We start from the raw sequence: 21,821 nt of genomic DNA, 5'->3' as shown, positions 1-21,821 counted from the left end.
TCTTAAATATTGTTTGAATGTTGTAATAAAGGCTTTTTTCCCCCTGATAACTTATCAGCTACTATTTAATTCTTTAAGTGTTAAAAGGTGTTTAAGTCAAGGTTACTGCATATTTAACTTCCACTATAAGGCACAGCACAGATATTACCATGGTTTTTGTAATACTCCTGGAGGTCAGATCTGGCCAGCGCCACCATTGGTTGTTGAGGTGTGTCAGATGGACTCCATCTCAGATTAAAGAGAGCAGAAGCACTCCATCTTCACTAAGATCTCCCCGCCCTATCCAGGGAAGTTCCCCTTCGCTGTGATGAGATTGTGTAAACTGCTTGACCACCTGAGTAGTGGAATGCTCAAGGTTAAACCCGCGTAAACTGCTTGACCACCTGAGTAGTGGAATGCTCAAGGTTAAACCCGCGCCCTCCCGTGAGTAGGCGAATCCACCTACATCATGTGAGCCCCGCCAAATCAATGCACCAAGCCTAACTAGAATGATAGGTTGGTTCAAACAGTTGCTATGAGGCAGATTGTAACCCCATTGGCCACCTGCGTGTGACCTGGCATGCTCTGTAAGTGGTGTAACCTCACTGGCCACCTGCGTGTGGCAGGCTTGACCATGTGGTGTTTGCCTTTATAACCTGACCCCAAGCGTGGCCCGGGGCGTGTGGTTCCAGCTCCGAGTCTGGGCCATGACCCTGGCCAGTCAGTATACTTTTTACTTCCCCAATAAATCCATCTTTTTACTTGAGACTGTCTCTGAGTAGTGGACTCTTGGAGGGATGGGGGATCCCCCCACCCTCGGACCCCATTACATTGTGATCCCCTCCCTTGGGGGAACCCCATTACAGTTTTAAATTGTATTGAACACCATTCATATTCATTTTTCCATGTACATATTTCATATCATCTTCATGTCAATATCATTTTGTCTATTGCCCTTTTCCACTTGAATAGAGGCTTGCTTTATTTTTCAGTTATAAGTTTTTACTACTCTAATATTTACTTGGAGTAGTACATTTTGAAAACTTCATAGTGTTATGCTCATTCTTCAGTTAAGTTTCTGTTTTCTGCAAATATATTTATGGAGCATAGTCTGAAAGTGTGTTGGGGAAGTCAGTGATTTTCATTTTCAAATCAAAATTTACTGCTCCTAAAAGACCCCAATTTAACGGCACGGCTCCAAGTCTTCGTCTTTAGATAGGCATATTGTGTTGCTCAGGAGTGCAGGCAGACCATCCAATCCAGGTGTTCTTCCTCCTAGCTGAGGTGGGCTTTGCTCAGTGACTGAGGTATACAACCCTTCATAAATTATCCAGCTACCTGGTAATGTCTTTATCTCACTGCTGTCCAGGAAGGTGATAGAGGCTCAAGGCATAGAATTCTTAGCCTTCAATTGTTCTTTCATCGTTATTTCTTCTTATTTCCCTCTCCATTGGATTCATATTATTTTGTTCCCTTCTTTTCCTCCACACTTAGAATTTAAAATTTTTTTGTTTCTGTTCATCATTTACTATTTATTATTTATTTATCTATTTTTAAACTACAGTTGAGCATCTCTCCTCATCCTAGGGTAAAAGGCCTTTAGAACACCCTTCCTCACAAGGGATAATGGTACACAACTGCAATCCCAGTAGGGAAACTGAGACAGAAGGAAGGCCAGCCTGCACTACATAGGGTAATCTTCTCTCTCTCACCCTCCCCCCTCAAAAAGAAAAAAACAAAGGAAAGGAAGGTAAGGACAGAGAGAGAGAGAATTAAAGTTCAACGTATTCCTTTCAACTTTATCTTCGTTGTTGTTCAAGACTTTGGATTCCAACTTCTCTGTATCAGAAATTATTTGTCATGGGCTGGGGATATAGCCTAGTGGCAAGAGTGCCTGCCTCGGATACACGAGGCCCTAGGTTCGATTCCCCAGCACCTCATATACAGAAAACGGCCAGAAGCGGCGCTGTGGCTCAAGTGGCGGAGTGCTAGCCTTGAGCAAAAAGAAGCCAGGGACAGTGCTCAGGCCCTGAGTCCAAGGCCCAGGACTGGCAAAAAAAAAAAAAAAAAGAAATTATTTGTCATAACTCTTTTTCATAATCAGTGCCTTAGAACCCATATGCCCACCAGTTTCTTTCACTGTATCAGATACATGTTAGTGGAAGGATAAGATATAATAGGCAATTCCATTTCATTTCCCTTAGGTTATGGAGGAACTCTTCAAGGCTACAACAACAATGATTCTTTCAAATTGTCCCGAAGATGTTGAACTCTGTCACAAATACATAGCTCCTGGCCAAAAGGTAATTAGTTTTATGGGTAAAACCCAATGCAACTGTTCTTTAATTATGATAATTACAGTGAATATAATTACATTAAAAGTATTTCTGTTTTGTTTTTTTTTACCAAGGACAGATTAGAACACATGCTAAAAAACAACTTCTTAATGTAAGTAGATATTATTATTTCTCTGTCCATTAATCACTTTATGTGTCACATTGAACTATGATATTTTGGTATATATCTGCTTATCATACTCCCTAGACTTGAAGCGAGACATAAATCTAATTATTTTTATAGCTCTTGTATCTGGTTCATAGTTGATAATCAGTGTGTTCTCAATAAATTAGTAAATCATAGCAAGATAAGCAAGAATGCTAATTTATAAACTATAGTACTACGAATCAAACTTACAAATTGTCCCTTAGATCTGCTTGGGATTTATACTAGATTCCGTAGATGCTCAATCCCTTATATAAAATGGCATAGTATTTGCATATAACCTACTTACTTCCATATACTTTAAATCATCTCTAGATTAGTTACAATACCTAATATAAAAAGAAAGTGACTATAGAGCATATAACGAACAGCATGATTAGATCCTGAAGCAATTCAAATAACAATAGAGACAATAGAATGATAAAATGATACCGTCACACTGTTTAAAAGCATATTAGTGTTAAAATAATGGATAGTGATAGCATATCAAACATGATAGATAGGTTCATAGTTGACATGTGTTAATAGTTGTGTTCTTTAACAGAAAGAGAAACATGCTGTTGACTCTGGACTTGTTAAATCGCATACACATGTTTAATTGTAAAGAGCATAATGGATAGTATGCCGCCAGTGTTTGTTAGGTTGATGTCATGAGAGGTAGCCTGGTGGGAAAATGGTGCACGTGGTGGTGTTCTCTTCATCTCCTGTCATCACCTTTCTGCTTCATGATACCTTGGGAATCAGTGACTGAAATTCCTGAAAATACAGATGTAGCAGAAACTACCTGATTGATTCCTTAAAAAAAAAATGAAGAAAAAGAAAAACAGAGAGATGGCAAAATAAAGGAATGTGTTCTTTAAGTAATCTTCGCTATTAAGAATGTCATCCCTAGGGGCTGGGGATATGGCCTAGTGGCAAGAGTGCCTGCCTCATATACATGAGGCCCTGGGTTCGATTCCCCAGCACCACATATACAGAAAATGGCCAGAAGTGGCGCTGTGGCTCAAGTGGCAGAGTGCTAGCCTTGAGCAAAAAGAAGCCAGGGACTGTGCTCAGGCCCTGAGTCCAAGCCCCAGGACTGGCCAAAAAAAAAAAAAAAACAAAAAAAAAAAAGAATGTCATCCCTATAGATACTTGTATCCTTTTGAATAGATTTCAGTGTATCCTTCCATAGTGTTAAAATTATGGTTTTTTTATGAAAATACATTAAGGTAGTAAATGAATTTTATCTTTATGAAACAGAAATAGAGTAGAACTTAATTATTATACTTTTCTTTATAATATTAAAATTTTTTAATATATCTTGTTTGTATAAACTTGAGGCACAAAATGTTACTAATAATCGCTTTAGCAATTTTAAACTTTTCCTCTCTTACTTTACTGACATTCTTCCCCTTGTACAAAATGCTCCAGTGAAATTGACTTTTTTGTGCCTTCAATGGGCCAAAGTGTTCCTCACATTAGACTCTTACACTTGTTCCCTTTGCCTAGAATGTTCCTTCCCAGATATCATATAGTTCCTCTTTTTTTCAGTTGATACAGGTTTGCATTCAAATGTCTCCAGCTCATTTGGGCTTGTCTTAACCCCAACCATCCTCTGTCTTCTTCGCTGTGTTTTTCTTCATCTCACTACTGCCTGTCTAGTATTATATTATTTCTGTTTGTTTGTCATCCCTCCTCCTGTTATGCACATGCACATATATACACAACATAGCAACACACACACATACACACACACACAAATCTTGACTTCAAAAGCTGGGGCTTATTTATTTTTGTTTACTAAGTTTCCAGTGCCTAGAATAAGGTCTAGCACTTAATATGTGCCAAATATATGTTTATTGGACAGATAAATGAAAGAGTAAATGGCAGATCTTGTACTTTTAGTCTCAATGTTTGATACCTTTTATTACTAGGACATTAGAACAGCATGAATTCAGAGAAACTAATTGCTGAAATGACCAGCTCCTCTATGTACAATGAAAGCCAATCAGTTGTAGGGTTATTTCATGGTCACTTCATGGAAATCAGGATTCTATCGTATTGAATTAGATTTAATTCTTAATATTCAGTGCATACTTACTGACCTCAGAGACTAAATGGAAATGATGGCCTTTCTAAATGACTTTTGAGATGGCCTGGGTAAGAACAGCCCGATTGTGTTGACCTTTCTGCTTTACTTGTTTTTACAGCATTTCTTATACAGAAGCAGTAGAGATCTTAAAGCAAGCATCCCATAACTTCACCTTCACTCCCGAGGTAGGGGTGTGTGTGTGTGTGTGTGTGTGTGTGTGTGTGTTCCCCTTTTCTTAGTTTACTTCATTAAGAATCTTTCATATTAACCTTTCTTTTATAAACAATGTGTGTTCTTGTTCATCTGTTCATCTTGATTTACTGTTTGCTGAACCTTGTTAAGATACTTAGGTTGAGAAATAATTTTGACTAGAATTGTATTATTTCTAGTAGCAGATTATTAAAAAAAGGTTTTCCAAGTTTAGGAAAATGAAAATCAGAAAACAAATCTTGATAATCACAGAATATTACTGTAGAATTGAGAACAGTCATTCCCAGTGTACATTCTTAATTTTTAAAAGTGACAAAGCAGGTTCTGTGATTAAATAAGCTTAGACAACATGTAAAACATGTTTCTTTGTCACTGAACTTTATAGTCTTTTAATTCTAAGTCATTCATAATGGCTGTTTGTGAAGTCTTTCATTTTTAAATGTATTTGATGAAGACGGCATAAATTCAAGATATGCAACATGGTTGTTTGATATGTGTATACATTGTGTAAAAATGATCATTATGTTAATGAACACATCTGTCACAACCATATTGCATATTATATCCCTATCTTGATCATGTTATCACTAAAAGTTAGTGCCATTTACTCACCCTACCTATATTTCCCCTAGCCCTACATTTGGCAACCACTGTTCTACTCCTTGTGAATTTCCCCCTGATTCTAGGACTTGAATTCAGCCTCATGACTGCACATAAGCTGGCACTTTACCACCTAAACAGTATCTCCAATCTGGCTTTTTTTTTTTTTTTTTTTTTTTTTTGCCAGTCTTGGGGCTTGAACTAAGGGGCTAAGCACTGCCGCTGGCTTCATTTTGCTCAAGGCTAGCACTCTACCACTTGAGCCACAGCGCCACTTCTGGCTTTTTCTGTATATGTGGTGCTAAGGAATCGAACCCAGGGCTTCATGCATGCTAGGCAAGCACTATACCCCTAGGCCACATTCCCAGCCCTTCAGCCTGGCATTTTGATAGTTAATTGGAGATTAGAGTCTCATGGACTTTTCTTTCCAGCCTGGCCTTGAACCTTGAGTACCTCTTCTGAGTACCTAAGATTAGGCATGAGGCACTGATACCCGACATATGCTGTTATTTCAAGGAACTCCTCTGTTTTATTGACAACTCATTGGTCCAAAGAGGCCAGCTGTTTATCAGTGATAAGTATTAATATTAGAAGCAGGTCTCCTATTCCATTCTTTGTCCCCATACTTAAGGTATTGCTGAACAGGTACAGGTGCCTTCTCCCCTGTCCACTGCCCCCACCTCAGTGTGCCATTCTAGGTGTTACCTGTATGATATTCCAGTGGGGACTTGGCTCGCTAAAGTGAACAGGCAGCTGAGGAGACTCCAGCACTCACTATGGCTAACAAAATGGCCAAGGAAAGTCAAAACTGGGAACAGGAATGACATTAATTTGAAAGTAATGAGGAAGGATGGTTCTGTGGTGCAGTTTAAGATTATGAGGCACCCACTGCTCAGCAAATTAATGAAAGCCTATGGTGAGTGGCAGATCAGATTGCAGTTTCACAGGTTGCCAGTCAATGAATTAGACACATCTGCACCGTTGAAAATGGAGGCTGAAGTATAATTGCTATGTTCTAGCCAAGAACAGGTGATGTCTACTCAAAAGGGGAACCTGCCAGGTGACTTCAGAACTCTACAGATAAAAGAATCCAGTCTCTTGCCAGGTGCTGGTGGCTCACCTTTGTAATCCTAGCCACTCAGGAAGCTGAGATCTGAGGATCACAGTTCAAAGCTAGCCCAGGCAGGGAAATCAGTGAGACTCTTACCTCCCAGTAACCACCAAAAAGCCAGAAGTGGAGCAGTACTGAAGTGACAGAGTGCTAGCCTTGAGAACAAAATCTCAGGGACAGTAGCCAGGCCTTGAGTTCAAGCCCCAGGCGCAGCACACACACACCCCAAAAAAAGAATACTGTCTCAGAAAACCCATTTGGTTCTATGATGTTCTGCCTACCACTGTATCATTTTTCCCCTAGCCCTGTTGTCATATGTGTGTGTGTGTGTGTGTGTATAGTAACTGATATATGTACATAAAATATTGACTTCTCTCTTATTTAAACTAAATGACTAATAGTATGTTTGGATTGGCATCAAAATGGAAATGAGGAGGGTAAAATAGTGGTTTAACATTATTCCCTTTATCCATTAGTGACTCACACTCTTATTTAGCTATTCATAATCCTTTTGTTCCAGATTATATACCTTATTTGGTTGGAGAGCTTTAATGGTTTTATTTGTCATTGTAAAATCAAGAACTATTGTATGAGTGTTTTGTGCATGACTGTTATATGTAGAGAAACTTTAAGTAAGGTTAAAATGAAGCCTAGAGGGCTGGAGGTAGGTGGCTCAAGTGGCAGAGTGACAGCCAAACAAGCTGATAGTGTTAAAACAAAACACACACACACACACACACACACACACACACACACACACAACCAATGAATCTTAGTTTTCCCTTCAAATATTTTGTTTAAATAAACTTCTTGTTTTAAAGTGGGAGGAAACAAAAGAAAGATCTCTAGAAAAGTAGGAATCACAACATAATATTAAGCCTGTAAGCCAGGCATGGCGGCTCACATCTATATGATTCCATTTACTTTAGAGGTAGAGATCAGGTTCCAGGCTAATCCAGGAAGAATATTAGCAAGACGTCATCTCAACAAATAAATCCATGGTGTAATACGTGATCTGTAATCCCAGCTACACAGAAAAAAATAAGTGGGAGGGTTAAAGTCCAAGGCTGGCCCAGGAAGAAAATAACCTAAAACAGAAGGAATGTGGGTGTGATTCAGGTGGTAGAGTGGAGGCCCTGGGCTAAAAAAACACATAGTACCTCTGTCTTCAGACCATCTCATACGCCAGTCCTATCCTCACTTGTCAGATGATCTTATACGCATTTTAACGGTAATTTGTTTTTTATTTATTTATAACATTATTTTTGTGTAATTTTAAGGTTGTCACATGTTTGTCACTCACCCTAGAACTTTTGTGAAGTTGGGATCTATAACTGTTTTTGTATTACTAAATTTAGTACTTACCATTGTACCTGAATTTGATAAGCACGATAGTATTTGCTCAACAGTGCTATTAGCCATCAAAGAGTGTATTGTATGTAAGCTGACTCCGATATTAAAAAAAAAAGCACCAAGAAGAGCCATCTAGCCAGAGATAGACTCAATATTAGAAATAGTATCTTCCATCATTTAATTTCCTGAGACTTAGCAACAGTAATTTGTAGAGAAGCTCTAGGCAATATTAATAAGAGCTGCAGATTTGAACAGCTGTATCCCTTTAGAAAATGTGCTTTGTTTTCCTGTTGGTACTGTTCCCTTGCTGAATGCTGCTGAGGGGCTAAAGGAATGATGTTTCTCTACTGGCTTCGGCTTTCAGCCTTCCAGGCCTTTGGCTGTTCTGGTGAGCAGGTACATCCCTTTAGTTTAAGTCACCTGTGTCACCTCAGCAGACAGCTCCACACATCACTGAGCCTCAGGGAGTGGGAACCCTCGGGACTGAAAGAAGCCATTTGGGGTACTTGATTGGAGGTTTCACATCTGTCCTCTCCTTTTGCTTTTACATTATTATTATTATTATTATTATTATTATTATTATTATTATTATTATTATTGCAGTGGGGGGCTGATCTACAAACTGAACATGAGAAATACCTAGTCCAGCACTGTGGCAACATACCTGTCTTCATCATTAATTACCCACTGGCACTCAAGCCTTTCTACATGAGGGATAATGAAGATGGCCCCCAGCACACAGTAAGAAAAGATATTCATTAAGTTGGGGTTTATTATCTGCGTCTGGGTTTTCCTTGGTTTAATTTCATTTAGCTTTTAGCATGCTTATATAAGTTATAGCCATCATTCTTTTCATCTCTTAAATGACAATATTTTCTAAGCACATTACCTCTAACAAGGTTGGCAATGAAATTCCAAGATTCCAGTGTTCTGTAAACATCATCTATCAAAAAAAGTGGCCTTAGTTATTAGCCAATGCAGATATAGGTGGATTTTATTTTACTTTGTTTTTGTTTAACTGAGAGGAAGTGTCCTATGACACTGTATGGCAGTACCAGATCTACTGTCCAAGACCTCTGTTACATGCTGCAGTACTGTCATGTAATGTTTCAGACTAGAGCTAGCGCGCGCGCGCGTGTGTGTGCGTGCGTGCGTGTGTGTGTTGGTCCTGGGGCTTGAACTCTGGGCCTGGGTTCTGTCCCTGAACCTTTGTGCCCAAGGCTAGCACTCTACCACTTGAGCCACAGTGCTCCTTCCAGTTTTCTGGTGGTTAACTGTAGATAAGAGTCTCATGGACTTTCCTGCCCCAACTGGCTTTGAACTGAGATCCTCAGATCTCAGCCTCTTGAGTAGCTAGGATTACAGGCATGAGCCCATACCCTTTAAGGTAGTTATTCTTTTGTATTTAGGCACTGCATGGCTAAGTAATGAATGCCTCTGTGTTAGAGGTCCAGAAGATCACTTTCTCACTCACCGGTGTATGGCTAACAAAGTGCCTAACAAAGTGCCTGGGACATGATCTAGTGGTGATCAGGTGATTAGATGAGAAAATGGATGGACAGGTGGATGGACAGAATCCAGCACAGTTTTAGACACACAGAATAGGTACATAGTAGTAACTTGATTTGCTAAGGAAATTGATGGAGTGCTAAAAAGAACTGTTACTTTAAATTTTGTGAGTGATGACAATATTGCTTAAAGGAAAGTCTAATGGCCCGAGGGTAAGATGTTTTGGGGATTAACTCTCAGATCTGTGTATGTAAACTATGTGATCTTAGTTATACTACCTGTAAATCTTCGTTTCCTGATCTCTACAAACAAAATATTTTCTGGAGTTTCATTTCTTGTTTTGTTTTGTTTTCTTGGACCAACAACAAACTTTTTTTTAAGTCTTATGGTTGTAAGGGTTTAGGAATTTGGGCACGGCTCCGCTGGGTAACTCCACTTAGAATCTCAGGAGGTTGTATCCAGGGTGGTAGGAGGAGCTGTGATTTACTATTTTCTGGAGTTCTGATGACTGAATTAAGTAATGTATGAAAAGTACATAGTAGTATTTGGAGTGGTAAATAGTCAGGAAAGGAACTATGATGTTCTCTCTAACTACTCTCTAAATTGTGATTAAAACTTGATTGTGGTCAGGTGCTGGTGGCTCACACTTGTAATCCTGCCTTCTCAGAATGTGATCTAGAGGATAGAGTTCAGGGCCAACCCTGGACATAAAGATCTATGAGATTCCATCTCCAAAAATTAGTCAGCAAAAGTGGAGGCCTAATTCAAGTAGTAGAATATCCAACTAAGCAACTGCAAGGCCCTGAGTTTAAATCCCAGTATTGGGGGGAGGGGGACCCAAAATTTATTGTAATTTTATTAATCACTTTTATTTTGTTGTGACCAAAATATATAACATAAACAATCTATGTTCATGTTGACTCACAGTTTTATGTGTCAGGAAGGGTGTGGCAGAACAGACCCTTTCACATCGTCAATCTAGGAAACAGAAGAGATAATGCAGAGCATAGCCCCAAGAATACATCTCAGCACCTATTTTTTCTTAGTAGGCCATCAGATTATGAATTTATCAAAGGATTAATCCATCCATTAAGTCAGAGTTATCACCAACAAACTTAACATCCTAGATATTTCTCAGTCTAATCAAGTTGATAGGATTAACCATTACAGTGATAGAGCACATTCCTAAAATGTGTTTGCACACGTGCAAGGGTAATGGTACTTCCACCTAACATTGCTATTACATACGAGTCCTTAAAAAGGCATTTGTCTAACAAGACTGCACTCATGCATCTTATCTTGAGACATACCACTAGGCCTTATTTATGCATAGTCTCTATAGTTATGCAGTCTTAAACTGTGAAAGCACTGGAATGAGATTTTCGTGTACTTCCACAAGTACCATTTAGTAGGGCTATTTAGCTTAACCATCAATTATACCATTTTATATTATCAACCTAAGTTGTTTTTTTTACAACCTGTTGAAATAAAGTACCTGCTTTTTTTTCCTGATTGACCTTTTTAGTGTTGAATAGCTATCCTAGGAATTTATGTCAAAGTTAAAAGCATGAATTTCAGTCCATTTTAAATTGTTCCCGTATTCTTTATACTTTGAATTCTAGGGAATGAAGAGAGGAAAAGTATTCTTGTGTGTGTGAAATTGATTTTTAAACTTGTGCTGCTAGTGTATTTCTCCATTTCAGTCAAATAAATGTAAACATAGATGCTCCCTAAGCCTTCTGGTAAAATAAGAATGTTGAAGCCTCAAGATTATGAAGAAGAGCAAAAGAAAGAAAGTCAAGGAGTTTAGAAATTATTTACATGATCTTATTTAAGTAAACTTAATTTTCCAGATTAGAGGAAATGGGCTCAGGCTCTTTGACAGAAGAAAAGATTAAGGTAGCAGATTAAGCAGAGAATCTAAATGGGCATCCATTATTGAGAAACTATTATGTGACAAATATAATGTTCAAGAGAGAGAAAAACGCTAATACATATTGAATTTGCCTTTCGGGCCTTTAATCTCCTTCTTAGAGAAAAGGCTGTTGTTTCTTAACACCTGAGGCTAGTACTTGTATAAGAGCACACAACTGTTAAGTGTTGCAGGACATAAGGCATATTTGGTGGCTTTGCTAGAGGCTTTAGCTTTCTGAAATGAAGTATTATTGTAGGACTTCAGAAGAAGCAATGGACATACAGCCAGGAAACATAGGTTTTACTTCTGTATCTACCACTTAATCTTTCTTGGCCAAATATTTTCACGAGTTTGTAGCCAATCTCATTTGTTAACAGGGAAATGCCAATTCAAACCACAGAAAGGCACCACTACATACCAATTAAAATTGCTAACATAAAAGGCCTGTGATTCCAGTTGTTCATAGCAAAATTAGGAAACTTACACTGCTAGTGGGAATCTAAATAGGCAAAAATCACTTTGGAAACTGGCAGGGCTTGCGTTGATACAGTGACATACCAAGCCAGATAACTCGCAGAAAGACAGCATTTATTATTTAACTCACTTGTAAGATTCAAAAACCACAACCTGGGCAGCCCCATTTTTTTGGCCTCTGATGAGGGCAGCAGATAGTGGTACAGCAGGGTGGAAACCTGTGTATGGACAAGTCACAGCTCAGTAGGAGGAAGGAGAAAAGGACAGGTAGGACCTGGCTGCTCTTCCGTATAACAGCCAGCCCCCACAAGAATTACCAGAAGAGTCACATGGTGTGTTTGTTTTATGAATGTTAGTATAATTACGTATTCATTATTTATACATATTTTGTGCATATGTTACACTTTTATAAGATGGGTACTGGTGGACACCTGAAATCCCAGCTACCCAGGAAGGTAAGAGCTGAGGATCACAGTTCAAAGCCAATCTGGGCAAGAAAGTCTATGAGACACCATAAAACGGAAGTGGAAATGTGACTGAAGCACTAGGAGTGCCAGTCTTGAGCAAAAAGGCTAAGGGACAGCACCCAGTTCAAACCCCAGTCCTGGCACAGACACACAAAAAATTAAAACGATTAAAATGTGGAGAGTGGGAATTGTGCTAAAGAGAGCTAAGCAAAATGGAAACAAGTTATGAAGGGATTGAAATACTGCAGGTATCTTGGGCTTCATCCAGCATAAAAGACAAAATGAAAAATAAACCCAACAAGTGGTATACAGGTGAGATTGTGGTAGGAAGAGATTAAAGACAAATAGGATAAACACAAGTAAGGACTCTTACAAGGGAAGATGAGATCTTAAATTAAGTGGTAACAATTACAAAGATAGAGAAAAGTAGTTTTCTAAAAAATTAAACTCAAATCCATCAGTAAACCTATGAAATCAAAGATAAAGGAATAAAAAGAGTCACAGATAGTTTCCTGAAGTTAGACTTGAATTCTAAAAATGATGGTTTAAACAGAAATGTTTTTCTTCTGCTAAGGGGAAGAACTCTTATATAAAAACCTTTGGCCTCCAGCTGATGTTTTCTGCTAGCTCGCTCAGAATTTAGAGCTCCCGAAAGAAGAAAGAAATGTGGAAACTACCTTGGCCCTGAGGGGAAAAGAACATATATTTCAGGGAAAGGTGTACGTTCCATTCCTTGAGGCCACTAAAATCTTTGCAAACTGTAAAACTTTTGCCTCTCTCAAGGACCAGACACAGTGACTTGCATCTCTAATCAAGGTTCCAGTCCAGCCTAGATAAAAACTTAGCAACACACACACACACACACACACACACGACAGTAGGTAGAAGGATCTTACCCTGGCTTGCATCTCTAATCAAGGTTCCAGTCCAGCCTAGATAAAAACTTAGCAACACACACACACACACACACACGACAGTAGGTAGAAGGGTCTTATCCTGGTCTGAGGGTCTGAGGTCAGTCTCGGGTAAAAACACAAGACCCTATCTGACAAACAACTGAAATGCAAAAGGACATTATAGTGGGAAAGGGCCTGCCTAGCAACACAAGGGCCTGAGTTCAAACTCTAGTACCACCAAAAGGAAAACAAAGAAAGAAAAGAATAAAAGGAAGTGAAATTGATTCCCTGTTATACTAGCTTTACACCTTTTTCTGTCACTGTTTCTGACAGCCCACTGTTGGCATCTGGAAGGGTCTTTTCTTGTTACCTAGCTAGTTGTTTTCAGAGACACAATACTGTGGCATATCTTTATTGTCGATAGTAAGGAAATACAAATAAGAGGAAACAAGGACTAATTTAAATCCACATTCCCATCATAGTAGCAACATAATTAACTCACTTTACGTACATGGAAGCCCCTTTTTTTTGTATCCTTGCCTGAAATTTATCTTATAGTCTCCTATAGTCACTTGATTTTGCCTCTGTAAATAATGCTGTAATAAACATCCTGTGTTTTAATCTTTTTTTTTCATCTCTGAGCATTTTGTTAGTACCAGTGCCTAGAGTTGCTGAGTCAATCTATAGCCAACTTGCTGACCAAAAGAGGTGTAACAAGTATATGCCAATGGTAGTTTATGCATTCTCTTATCTGTATAGTTATATGGTGTCTTCTCAACTTTACCAAGTAAGAAGCTCCAAAGTGATGTATCTTAATTCATCTCTGATCATTAATCAATACTTTCATAAACTTACACATCACATTCTGAAATGCTGCAAATTACATTCCTTTGTAGGGGCCAGCAGTGTAGCTCAGTGCTAAGGATATGTGGTTAGCATGCACAAGGCCCTAGGTTCAGTACTTGGAACCAAAAAATTCTTCCCTGTCACATTATTATGAGAAAACAAAACAAATGCTCAGCCACCCCACACTCACACCCACATATCCAACCAAAAGAAAGCAGTTACGTAAATTAGGATACTTTTTTGTGTTTTCTTTATTTCTTTATTGTCACAGTGATGTACAGAGGGGTTACAGTTTCATACATAAGGCAGTGAGTACATTTCTTATCCAACTTGTTACCTCCTCCCTCATTTTTCCTGTCTTTCCTCTCCCCACTTCCCCCTCCCCCACCATGAGTTGTGCAGTTGGTTTACACCACGTAGTAAGTATTGCTGTTGCATTGGGTTGTCTTTTTATCCTTCGTCTCTTGATTTTGACATTCCCTTTCCCTAGTTCCAATACACGTTATATACAATATCCAGGGTGCCAAAATCAGTTACAGTGACATCAGGGGTAAAACCATGGGAAAGAAAAAGGCAGAATTTCACATGGTATGTTGAAAATAACAACAATGATAAACCACTTGTTTCCATAACTTAAGAGTTCATTTTGCTTAGCATCATCTTGTGTATTCATATGTACATAGCTATTGAGCTATTGTGATCTTCTGCTAGGATTAGCCTAATTATTCCCTAGAAGGGAGACCATGGAGTCCATGTTTCTTTGGGTCTGGCTCACTTCACTTAGTATGATTTTATTTTTCCAAGTCCTTCCATTTCCTTGTGTTTTCTTTTATGAGAAAATGACTGTATAGTATAGTCTAACCTTGGGCTTACAGGCATGTACTACCATGTGTAAACTTCTAAACAATAAGCTCTAGAGCTATTAAAATATTCAAAGTTGTTTTTGACTGATTTTACAGTGAAGGAAGGCAATGTGAATATTTAAGTTTGCTTGTTTTTGTGATTCTGGGGTTTAAATTGAGTGTCTTTAGCTTGCTGAGCAAGTGCTATCACTGGCGCCATGCTCCCCCCAGTCCTTTCCGCTCTGGTCATTTTTTGAACAGGATCTTGCTTTTTTGCCTGGGCTGGCCTGGATTATGATCCTCCTATTAATGCTGCCTCTTTATAACTAGGATGACAGGCATGTGCCAACATGCCCAGCTTTTTAATTTGGTTAGATGGTGGCTACTCACTTTATGCCCAGGCTAGCCTCAAACCCCATCTCCTGATTTCAGCCTCCTGAGCCACTGTGCCCAATTTAGAATGCTATTTTTGTTCTTTGATCTGTAACATACTATTCTTCAATGTGTAAGAAAAAAATCTAAAAGAAAATAGGACACGTTCTATTGCTCCTGCATAGTGGCAGGTAATTGTTAGTACTCACTGCTTGTTGGAATAATCTGACAACATAATGCCATTCACGGTTCTTTTCTTTTTTTCCTAGGTTGCTGCTGTTGATCTTCTGGTTCCTGGAGTAGGGGAGCTCTTTGGAGGCAGCCTCAGGGAGGAACGGTACCATTTCTTAGAGCAGCAACTGGCCAGGTATTGATCAGATCTCAAAGAAATTCATGTTAGAACTAGAGGGGAGGCACTCAAAGGTAGTTCCTCTAAAATAACAGAAAAAAGCACCTGGGCCTCACACCTGACAGATCTCTATCTGAGGTCTCTCTAGCTCTCCATCCCTGAGATCTCTCTCTCAGAGTCCTAGATCTCAAAGTCTTGTAGCCTTGAGTAAAGTGTTTCTAATCTTTTTCAGCTTTCATTTTCTTAAGACTGAGACAGTTTCAGAAACAAGCTTACAATGTTTGTCCACCATTTGTACATATATCTCTGTAGAAAGTCGCTTTTTAAATAGCAAAAGGAAGAAGGAGAGTTTGCCTGCAAAGCTTGTCCTACATTTTCTCTTACCTGTGTTCTTTTTAACCTCCTCTCATTTGTGAATGGCAGCCTCCTACAACATAAGACTGAACCAGGAGAAGGATAAACACAGAGGGAAAAAAAGTACTAGAAATAATTGCTCAGCTAGCTTTTAGAATAAGGAAATGTCACTTCCCCTGTTTCTCTACTGTGTATGTGTCTGGATTTAGCTATTTCATTTTGGCTTGCTAGTTGAGACCTGGGCGATGAATCTATAAATGCATAGAGAATACCTTGGAGAATGCTGAAAGGGATGACATTGATCAAGATACATTGCATTTATAAAGTGCTTTGTTAAAAGACAACTCCTTTGTACAACTACTTAAAGATAATTTAAGCCAGCTGCTGGTGGCTCATGCCTGTAATCCTAGCTACTCAGGAGGCTGAGATCTGAGGATTGCAGTTCAGAGCCAGCCTGAGCAGGAAAGTCAGTGAGAGTTGTGGTGGTGGTGGTAGTAGTGGGGCTTGAACTGAGGGCCTTGAAGGTGTCCCTGAGCTTTTTTGCTCAAGGCTACCACTCTTCCACTTTGAGCTGCAGCACTATTTCCAGTTTTCTGGTAGTTAATTGGAGATGGACTTTCCTACCTCTCTGGCTTCTAACCAAAATCCTCAGGTCTCAGCCGCCTGAGTAGCTAGGATTACAGGCATGAGCCACTGGTGCTCTCTTACCTGCAATACATTACTACAAAAGCTAGAAGTGGAGTTGTGGTTCAAGTGGTAGAGTTCTCGTAAGCAAAAGAAGTTCAGAGACAGTATCCATGCCCTGAGTTCAAGGCTCAGGACCAGGCCCTCCCCCCCAAAAAAAAAATATAAAAGATAAAAGAACATACTTAGGAGATGAAAACTAGGGAGTCATATTTCTAATTGAACTACCACTCCCATGTATTTTCCGCCGGAAAATGCATGGTCTGCCAGCAAACCACAACGACTTCCTAAATTAGCCCAGGTTATTAACCTGTTTTCCATGATTTTCACTTGGACCGTTCCAGACTTATAAACTTCCTCTGTCTTAATCCTGTTCTCCAGATAATACTTGGTTTCATAATCTGGAAAAGCCATAACTTGAAAACATCCTATTAAATTAGCCATTGTAAAGCTGCCTTTTCCTAATGGGGAAATGCTTTCAAAGTAGATGCTTTTCCAAGATCCTAATCTATAAATCTTTAGGTAATTTAGTTTTGAAATCTCAGTCTTCTAAGGGCTCCATTGGCTTAGGCTCCCAAAAAAAAGGAGAGGAGAAGGAAGACCTGAGAAGACTCAGTTACCACCTCTGTACTACCACCAAAGTGTCACAATGCCCTGGGAAAGTTGTGGAATTGAAGTGAAGGTCAGACTCTACATGGAAAGAATTTCAGCATTTTCTGTTGTTGTTTTTTTAACACAATAAAAATCAGACATGGCAAGAAACCTCATCTGTTGAAAGATTAATTGGTCTGTTTTCTTTCCTTAACTTCCTTCCTCCAAGAAACCTTTCCTCCTAACATTAAATGTTTGCCTAATATTTGATAATATCCAAATTTATCTTTCCTAATGAGGTGGATTTGTTTCCCTATCTCAGGGATCTGTCTGTGATTGCTGGTCATGTTTTTCTGTACTATTAAATATTTAAATTTTCAGTGTATTACTTGAGATACACTGTGGTCCCAGACATTTTTTTCCTTAAGCAGGGTTGCGATTAACTTTAATGAACACTGAATGCTTCAAATGTTATTCACATTTCTCAAATGAGACAAGACAAAATTGCAACAGTGTCATGAAGGTAGCCTCTGAATCTGTGTTGTGTAATATTGTAGAATGAGAGCTGTATCTATATTCATGTGTGTACTCAGCCATCGTAACTGGTAATCATTGTGTTTTTTTGATGTCACAGGACAATAAGCCCATCTCAGATTAGTCCTTTCTTTGGATCCTCTTTTTGTTCTGTAGCATTTGTTGTCTACCACTTATTTAAGAATAGCTTAGAGTATTGGCAACTTACTATATACAGTTTCATACCCTCAACTCTATTGCATATTGTTGGAGAACACAATCTTTTTTTGTGTACTTTTTCATAAAGAGCTCTTTACCCATAACCCAGAATAAATGTTTGGTGATTTATATATTTATCTTATTGCCACTGCCTGAAGCAATCTTGTTATTTTACTTCTACAGATCAGGACTTACAGAAGCCTACCAATGGTAAGAATGTGTCGCTGGATGATGTTATTCCGGTTGCTGGTCTGAGTGCTACATTGTAGGGCTTTTACTTGAATTCCACACCCCATGTGAGAACATTTAGGGATGAACAGGGAATTAGAAGTCTACTCATTTTCTTTGGCTCCAAGAAAACTAAGTTTATGTCGTGTTAGAAACCTTACCTATCATCTGACATTTCTATGGATAGCATCTCGCATGGTCATCACAGTTCCCAGAGAGGTAGGTCCTGTTTTTATCCCCTTTTTGTAACCCCTGTTTGACCTGAGTCCCAGAGAGGTGAAGTGCCTTGACCAGGATCTTACAGTTTAAAGTATGGAGCTGAGACGTGATCATTTAATCAAATATACCTTTGCTCTTAACTATGCTTTAGTTTCCTTATAAGTCTCCAAGAAACGGAATCTTAGTTACCTAGAGGAGAGCATCTGTCTGCAGTTTGACATTCACTTCCCCTCAGTTCTGTTGTTCTTTCCACAGTCTATTAAAGGAATTTCCAGAAAAGATAAATTATTTGTTAGTATTTCTGAAGTATGCTTCTATAGAAACTTGTTGTAGTACTGCCAACAATTTCATTAACCCTTTGCTGTCTTCAGGCAAAGAAGGAGCAGATTACACACTTGTCTTTTAGTAGTGAATAAGATTAAGTTTCAGACATGCTAAAATTATGTCCAGGTAATGGGCATTTAGTACTTTGTAATTATCATTAAGGGCTTTCAGTATATACAGTCTCTAATAATCTTGGTTCTTAAGACTACAAAATGGAATAATTATATTGTTTCTCAGAATTATTGTAAAGATGAAATGAAACAATATAAATTAAATATCCATACTGAATGGAAGACTCAGTAAATGCTACTTTCTGTCCTTTTTGCTTTGTTCTAAGTCTTGCTAGTTAGTTAATAAGCCTGACTATGCAAGCATATACATTTCTCCCTAGACTCTGTCTGTGAGATAATATAGTATATAAAAAGTAACCTTGATGAAAAACTAATAGTTTCAATTATTGGTTGTGGAACATTAGACCATTCCTAATCTTTATTGACAATTTCAATATTAACTTTTCCCAACTAAAGTTTTCACATTCTTTAAGATTTCCAACTGCAAATATTTATTATTTTAATTTGCTTCCTTTTGGTAATCATAATATATTAACGGTAGAAGGAACCTTAGAAATATTCAAGTCTGATCTCTGCTAGTGTTCTTCCATACTGTGCGTAACCAGGCATGAGAAAATATACCCATTCCCTGCTTCTGCAGGCAATATGAAAAGAAAACCTGTAACTACTTTCACCAATTTCAGAGTATCTCTTCTGTAACCAGTTGCCCTAGAATCATGTAACAACAATCAAGTGTGTGTGTCTGTACATACACACATTTTTCTTGGAAGTAGTTTTATTTTTTTAACCTATCAAAGCCAATTCGGGAAATAGGTAATTTCAACTGAATTTACAAACATGTCAGCACCAATGTATGGGAAATTTAGACGCATCTAAAACTATTTCTTCTAGCACCTTGCTCAAGTCCTTCCAAGTACTTATGACAAGTGGTTCACTAAATCCAAGGATACTTGCATGACTTGTAAACCTAAAATATAAATTCAGCAATTAAAAGTTTCATTCACTGAAGATATTAATCTAAAGTTTGTTCTGAGATCAATAAGTCATATTGATCTCTTCCTGGTTACAGCTCATTTTGTTGAAATATATCATTTTTTTAGAAGGTAAGTACTTAATATTGACTCCCTAAAATAATAATATATCTATTATTATAAATAGGAGATAGATGACAGTCTTTGTACTTGAGGAGCCAAATGGCTGTGATAATTTAGTCTTATTGTGAAAGTTATTTACTGATTATTTTACTAATTATTTAAGATACTATACACTTATTTAATTCATATTAGATGACTCAAAAATTTCCCAGGCCTGGTAATGTGACTTAGTGGTAGAGTGCTTGCCTTGGCATTCATGAAGTCCTGGATTCGATTCCTCAGTACCACAAACACAGAAAAGCCGGAAGTGGTGCTGTGGCTCAAGTGCTAGAGCTCTAGTCTTGAGCAAAAGAAGCTCAGGGACAGTGCCCATGCCCTGAGTTCAAGCACCAGAACTGGCAAAAGAAAAAAAAAAAAAAGATCCCTACCAAATGATACAAATTGTATCAAGTTTCCTCTTCTTTATGAGAATCTTGTTCTATGTGGGTTTATTGAGCTCTTTGTCTCAATCATGGCTGTGCCATTTGCTAGCCATGTTGTCTTCAGTGAGACTAGAAAATGCCTGGGTGGGTGGGCATGAGAGGCTGTTGAGCAATGCCAGAATCATCAGTGGTCCAAAAGCAGAAAACTGGACTCACCCAAGCACCCACAAAGTATATTTTTGCGACTTCAAGTAGTCATTTTTCATGAGGGAAGCACCTGTTGTGGAGCATTCCTTGGAGTAAAGACTGATCAATACCCATGCCTGCCCCTGTGTGGTGTACAGTCCAGGGCATAACTCTTCATAATGTGTCTGGAAAAGCTCTTCATTCTCTTCTGTGTATTCAGCAACATAACTTTGGGCAAGGAGGAAAAGAGCATTACCATTAGCATGTCAAGAGATAGAAGACAGGAAACCAGTAAAACTTTGTATAAATATCTTGCAGTCTCATGAGGCAAGACTTTTTTTTCATTGGAAGCTCTTACCTTTATTTTTTTCTGAATAATTATTTATTGTCAAAGTGATGTACAGAGAAGTTACAGTTTCATACGTAAGGCAGCAGGTACATTTTTTGTACAGTTTGCTACCTCCTCCTTCATGAGGCAAGACTTTTTGTTTGTGGAATCATAGATAACTTGAAAAAAAATCAAGTGGCCAAAGAAAGCCTACAACTACACAACAGGATGTACTGCCACTTATCTGGGTAACCTTGAGTAGCTACATCCCTTTAGCTTCTCCATTTCTATCTGTGAGGAGGGAAAAGACTAGTGTGATCTACCACAATGATGCAGAACAATAACAGATGATTGCTAAAGACTTTTGAAATCGAGGATTCTAATCATACAGTGTTTATAGGTGATCATTCTCTGTTTTTAAAAACAGGTATCTGGACCTTCGTCGGTTTGGATCTGTCCCACATGGAGGTTTTGGGATGGGATTTGAACGCTACTTACAGTGCATCTTGGGAATTGCCAATATCAAAGATGTTATCCCTTTTCCAAGATTTACTCATTCCTGTCTTTTATAGCTAAAAGCTTGGTTCAGGAGAAGTTCCCTGTGGCAAAGACCCTGCATCAGAATACACATATGATTGCGCTATAGAAATGTTGGTTTCAATAATTATTGTTCTGTATGAAAATTAGAGAGAATCCTGCCTTTTTTAAGAAGTTGAAAGCATTTCATCAAAGAATTAACTCCCCCAGAAGAGGGACTTCTAGGAAGTGGACATTCAAGTCTTTTGCCCCAATTAAGAAAAAGATGTAGTTGGGCCTATAGTCCAAGCCACTCCAGAAGCTGAGACAGAAGAATCATTTGAGCCTAGGAGTTCAAGGACATCCTGGACAACACAGTCCCATCTCAAGAAAGAAGAAGGAAGGAAGGAAGGAAAACATTGACCTAAATAGCCTCAAAAGTCTTCAAATTGGAACAAGATGAGATAATGTTTTGACTTTGTCTTTAATCAGTAGATCACTCACCTGTATAGCTTTTGAGAAATAACCAGCAGCTCAAAATAAAACATTGTTTGCTCTTTTCTCTTTTGCCAT

General features: G+C 38.5%; 1 protein-coding gene across 1 annotated transcript in view; it reads left to right on the top strand.

Annotated features, from left to right (window-relative positions):
• Positions 1-21,808, top strand: part of Nars2 (asparaginyl-tRNA synthetase 2, mitochondrial) — an 80,590-nt gene extending 58,782 nt beyond the window's left edge. The window contains 7 exon segments of the mRNA XM_048359805.1: positions 2,184-2,282; positions 2,390-2,427; positions 4,674-4,740; positions 8,433-8,570; positions 15,420-15,517; positions 18,044-18,070; positions 21,160-21,808. Of these exon segments, the coding sequence (XP_048215762.1) occupies positions 2,184-2,282; positions 2,390-2,427; positions 4,674-4,740; positions 8,433-8,570; positions 15,420-15,517; positions 18,044-18,070; positions 21,160-21,304 (612 nt within the window). The 3' untranslated portion in view covers positions 21,305-21,808.
• The last annotated feature ends 13 nt before the right edge of the window (positions 21,809-21,821 follow it).

The sequence above is a fragment of the Perognathus longimembris genome, chromosome 13, assembly GCF_023159225.1.
Source record: "Perognathus longimembris pacificus isolate PPM17 chromosome 13, ASM2315922v1, whole genome shotgun sequence".
NCBI lineage: Eukaryota > Metazoa > Chordata > Mammalia > Rodentia > Heteromyidae > Perognathus > Perognathus longimembris.
The sequence above is the reverse complement of the archived record's forward strand: the minus strand, read 5'-3'. Positions and strand labels throughout refer to the sequence as shown.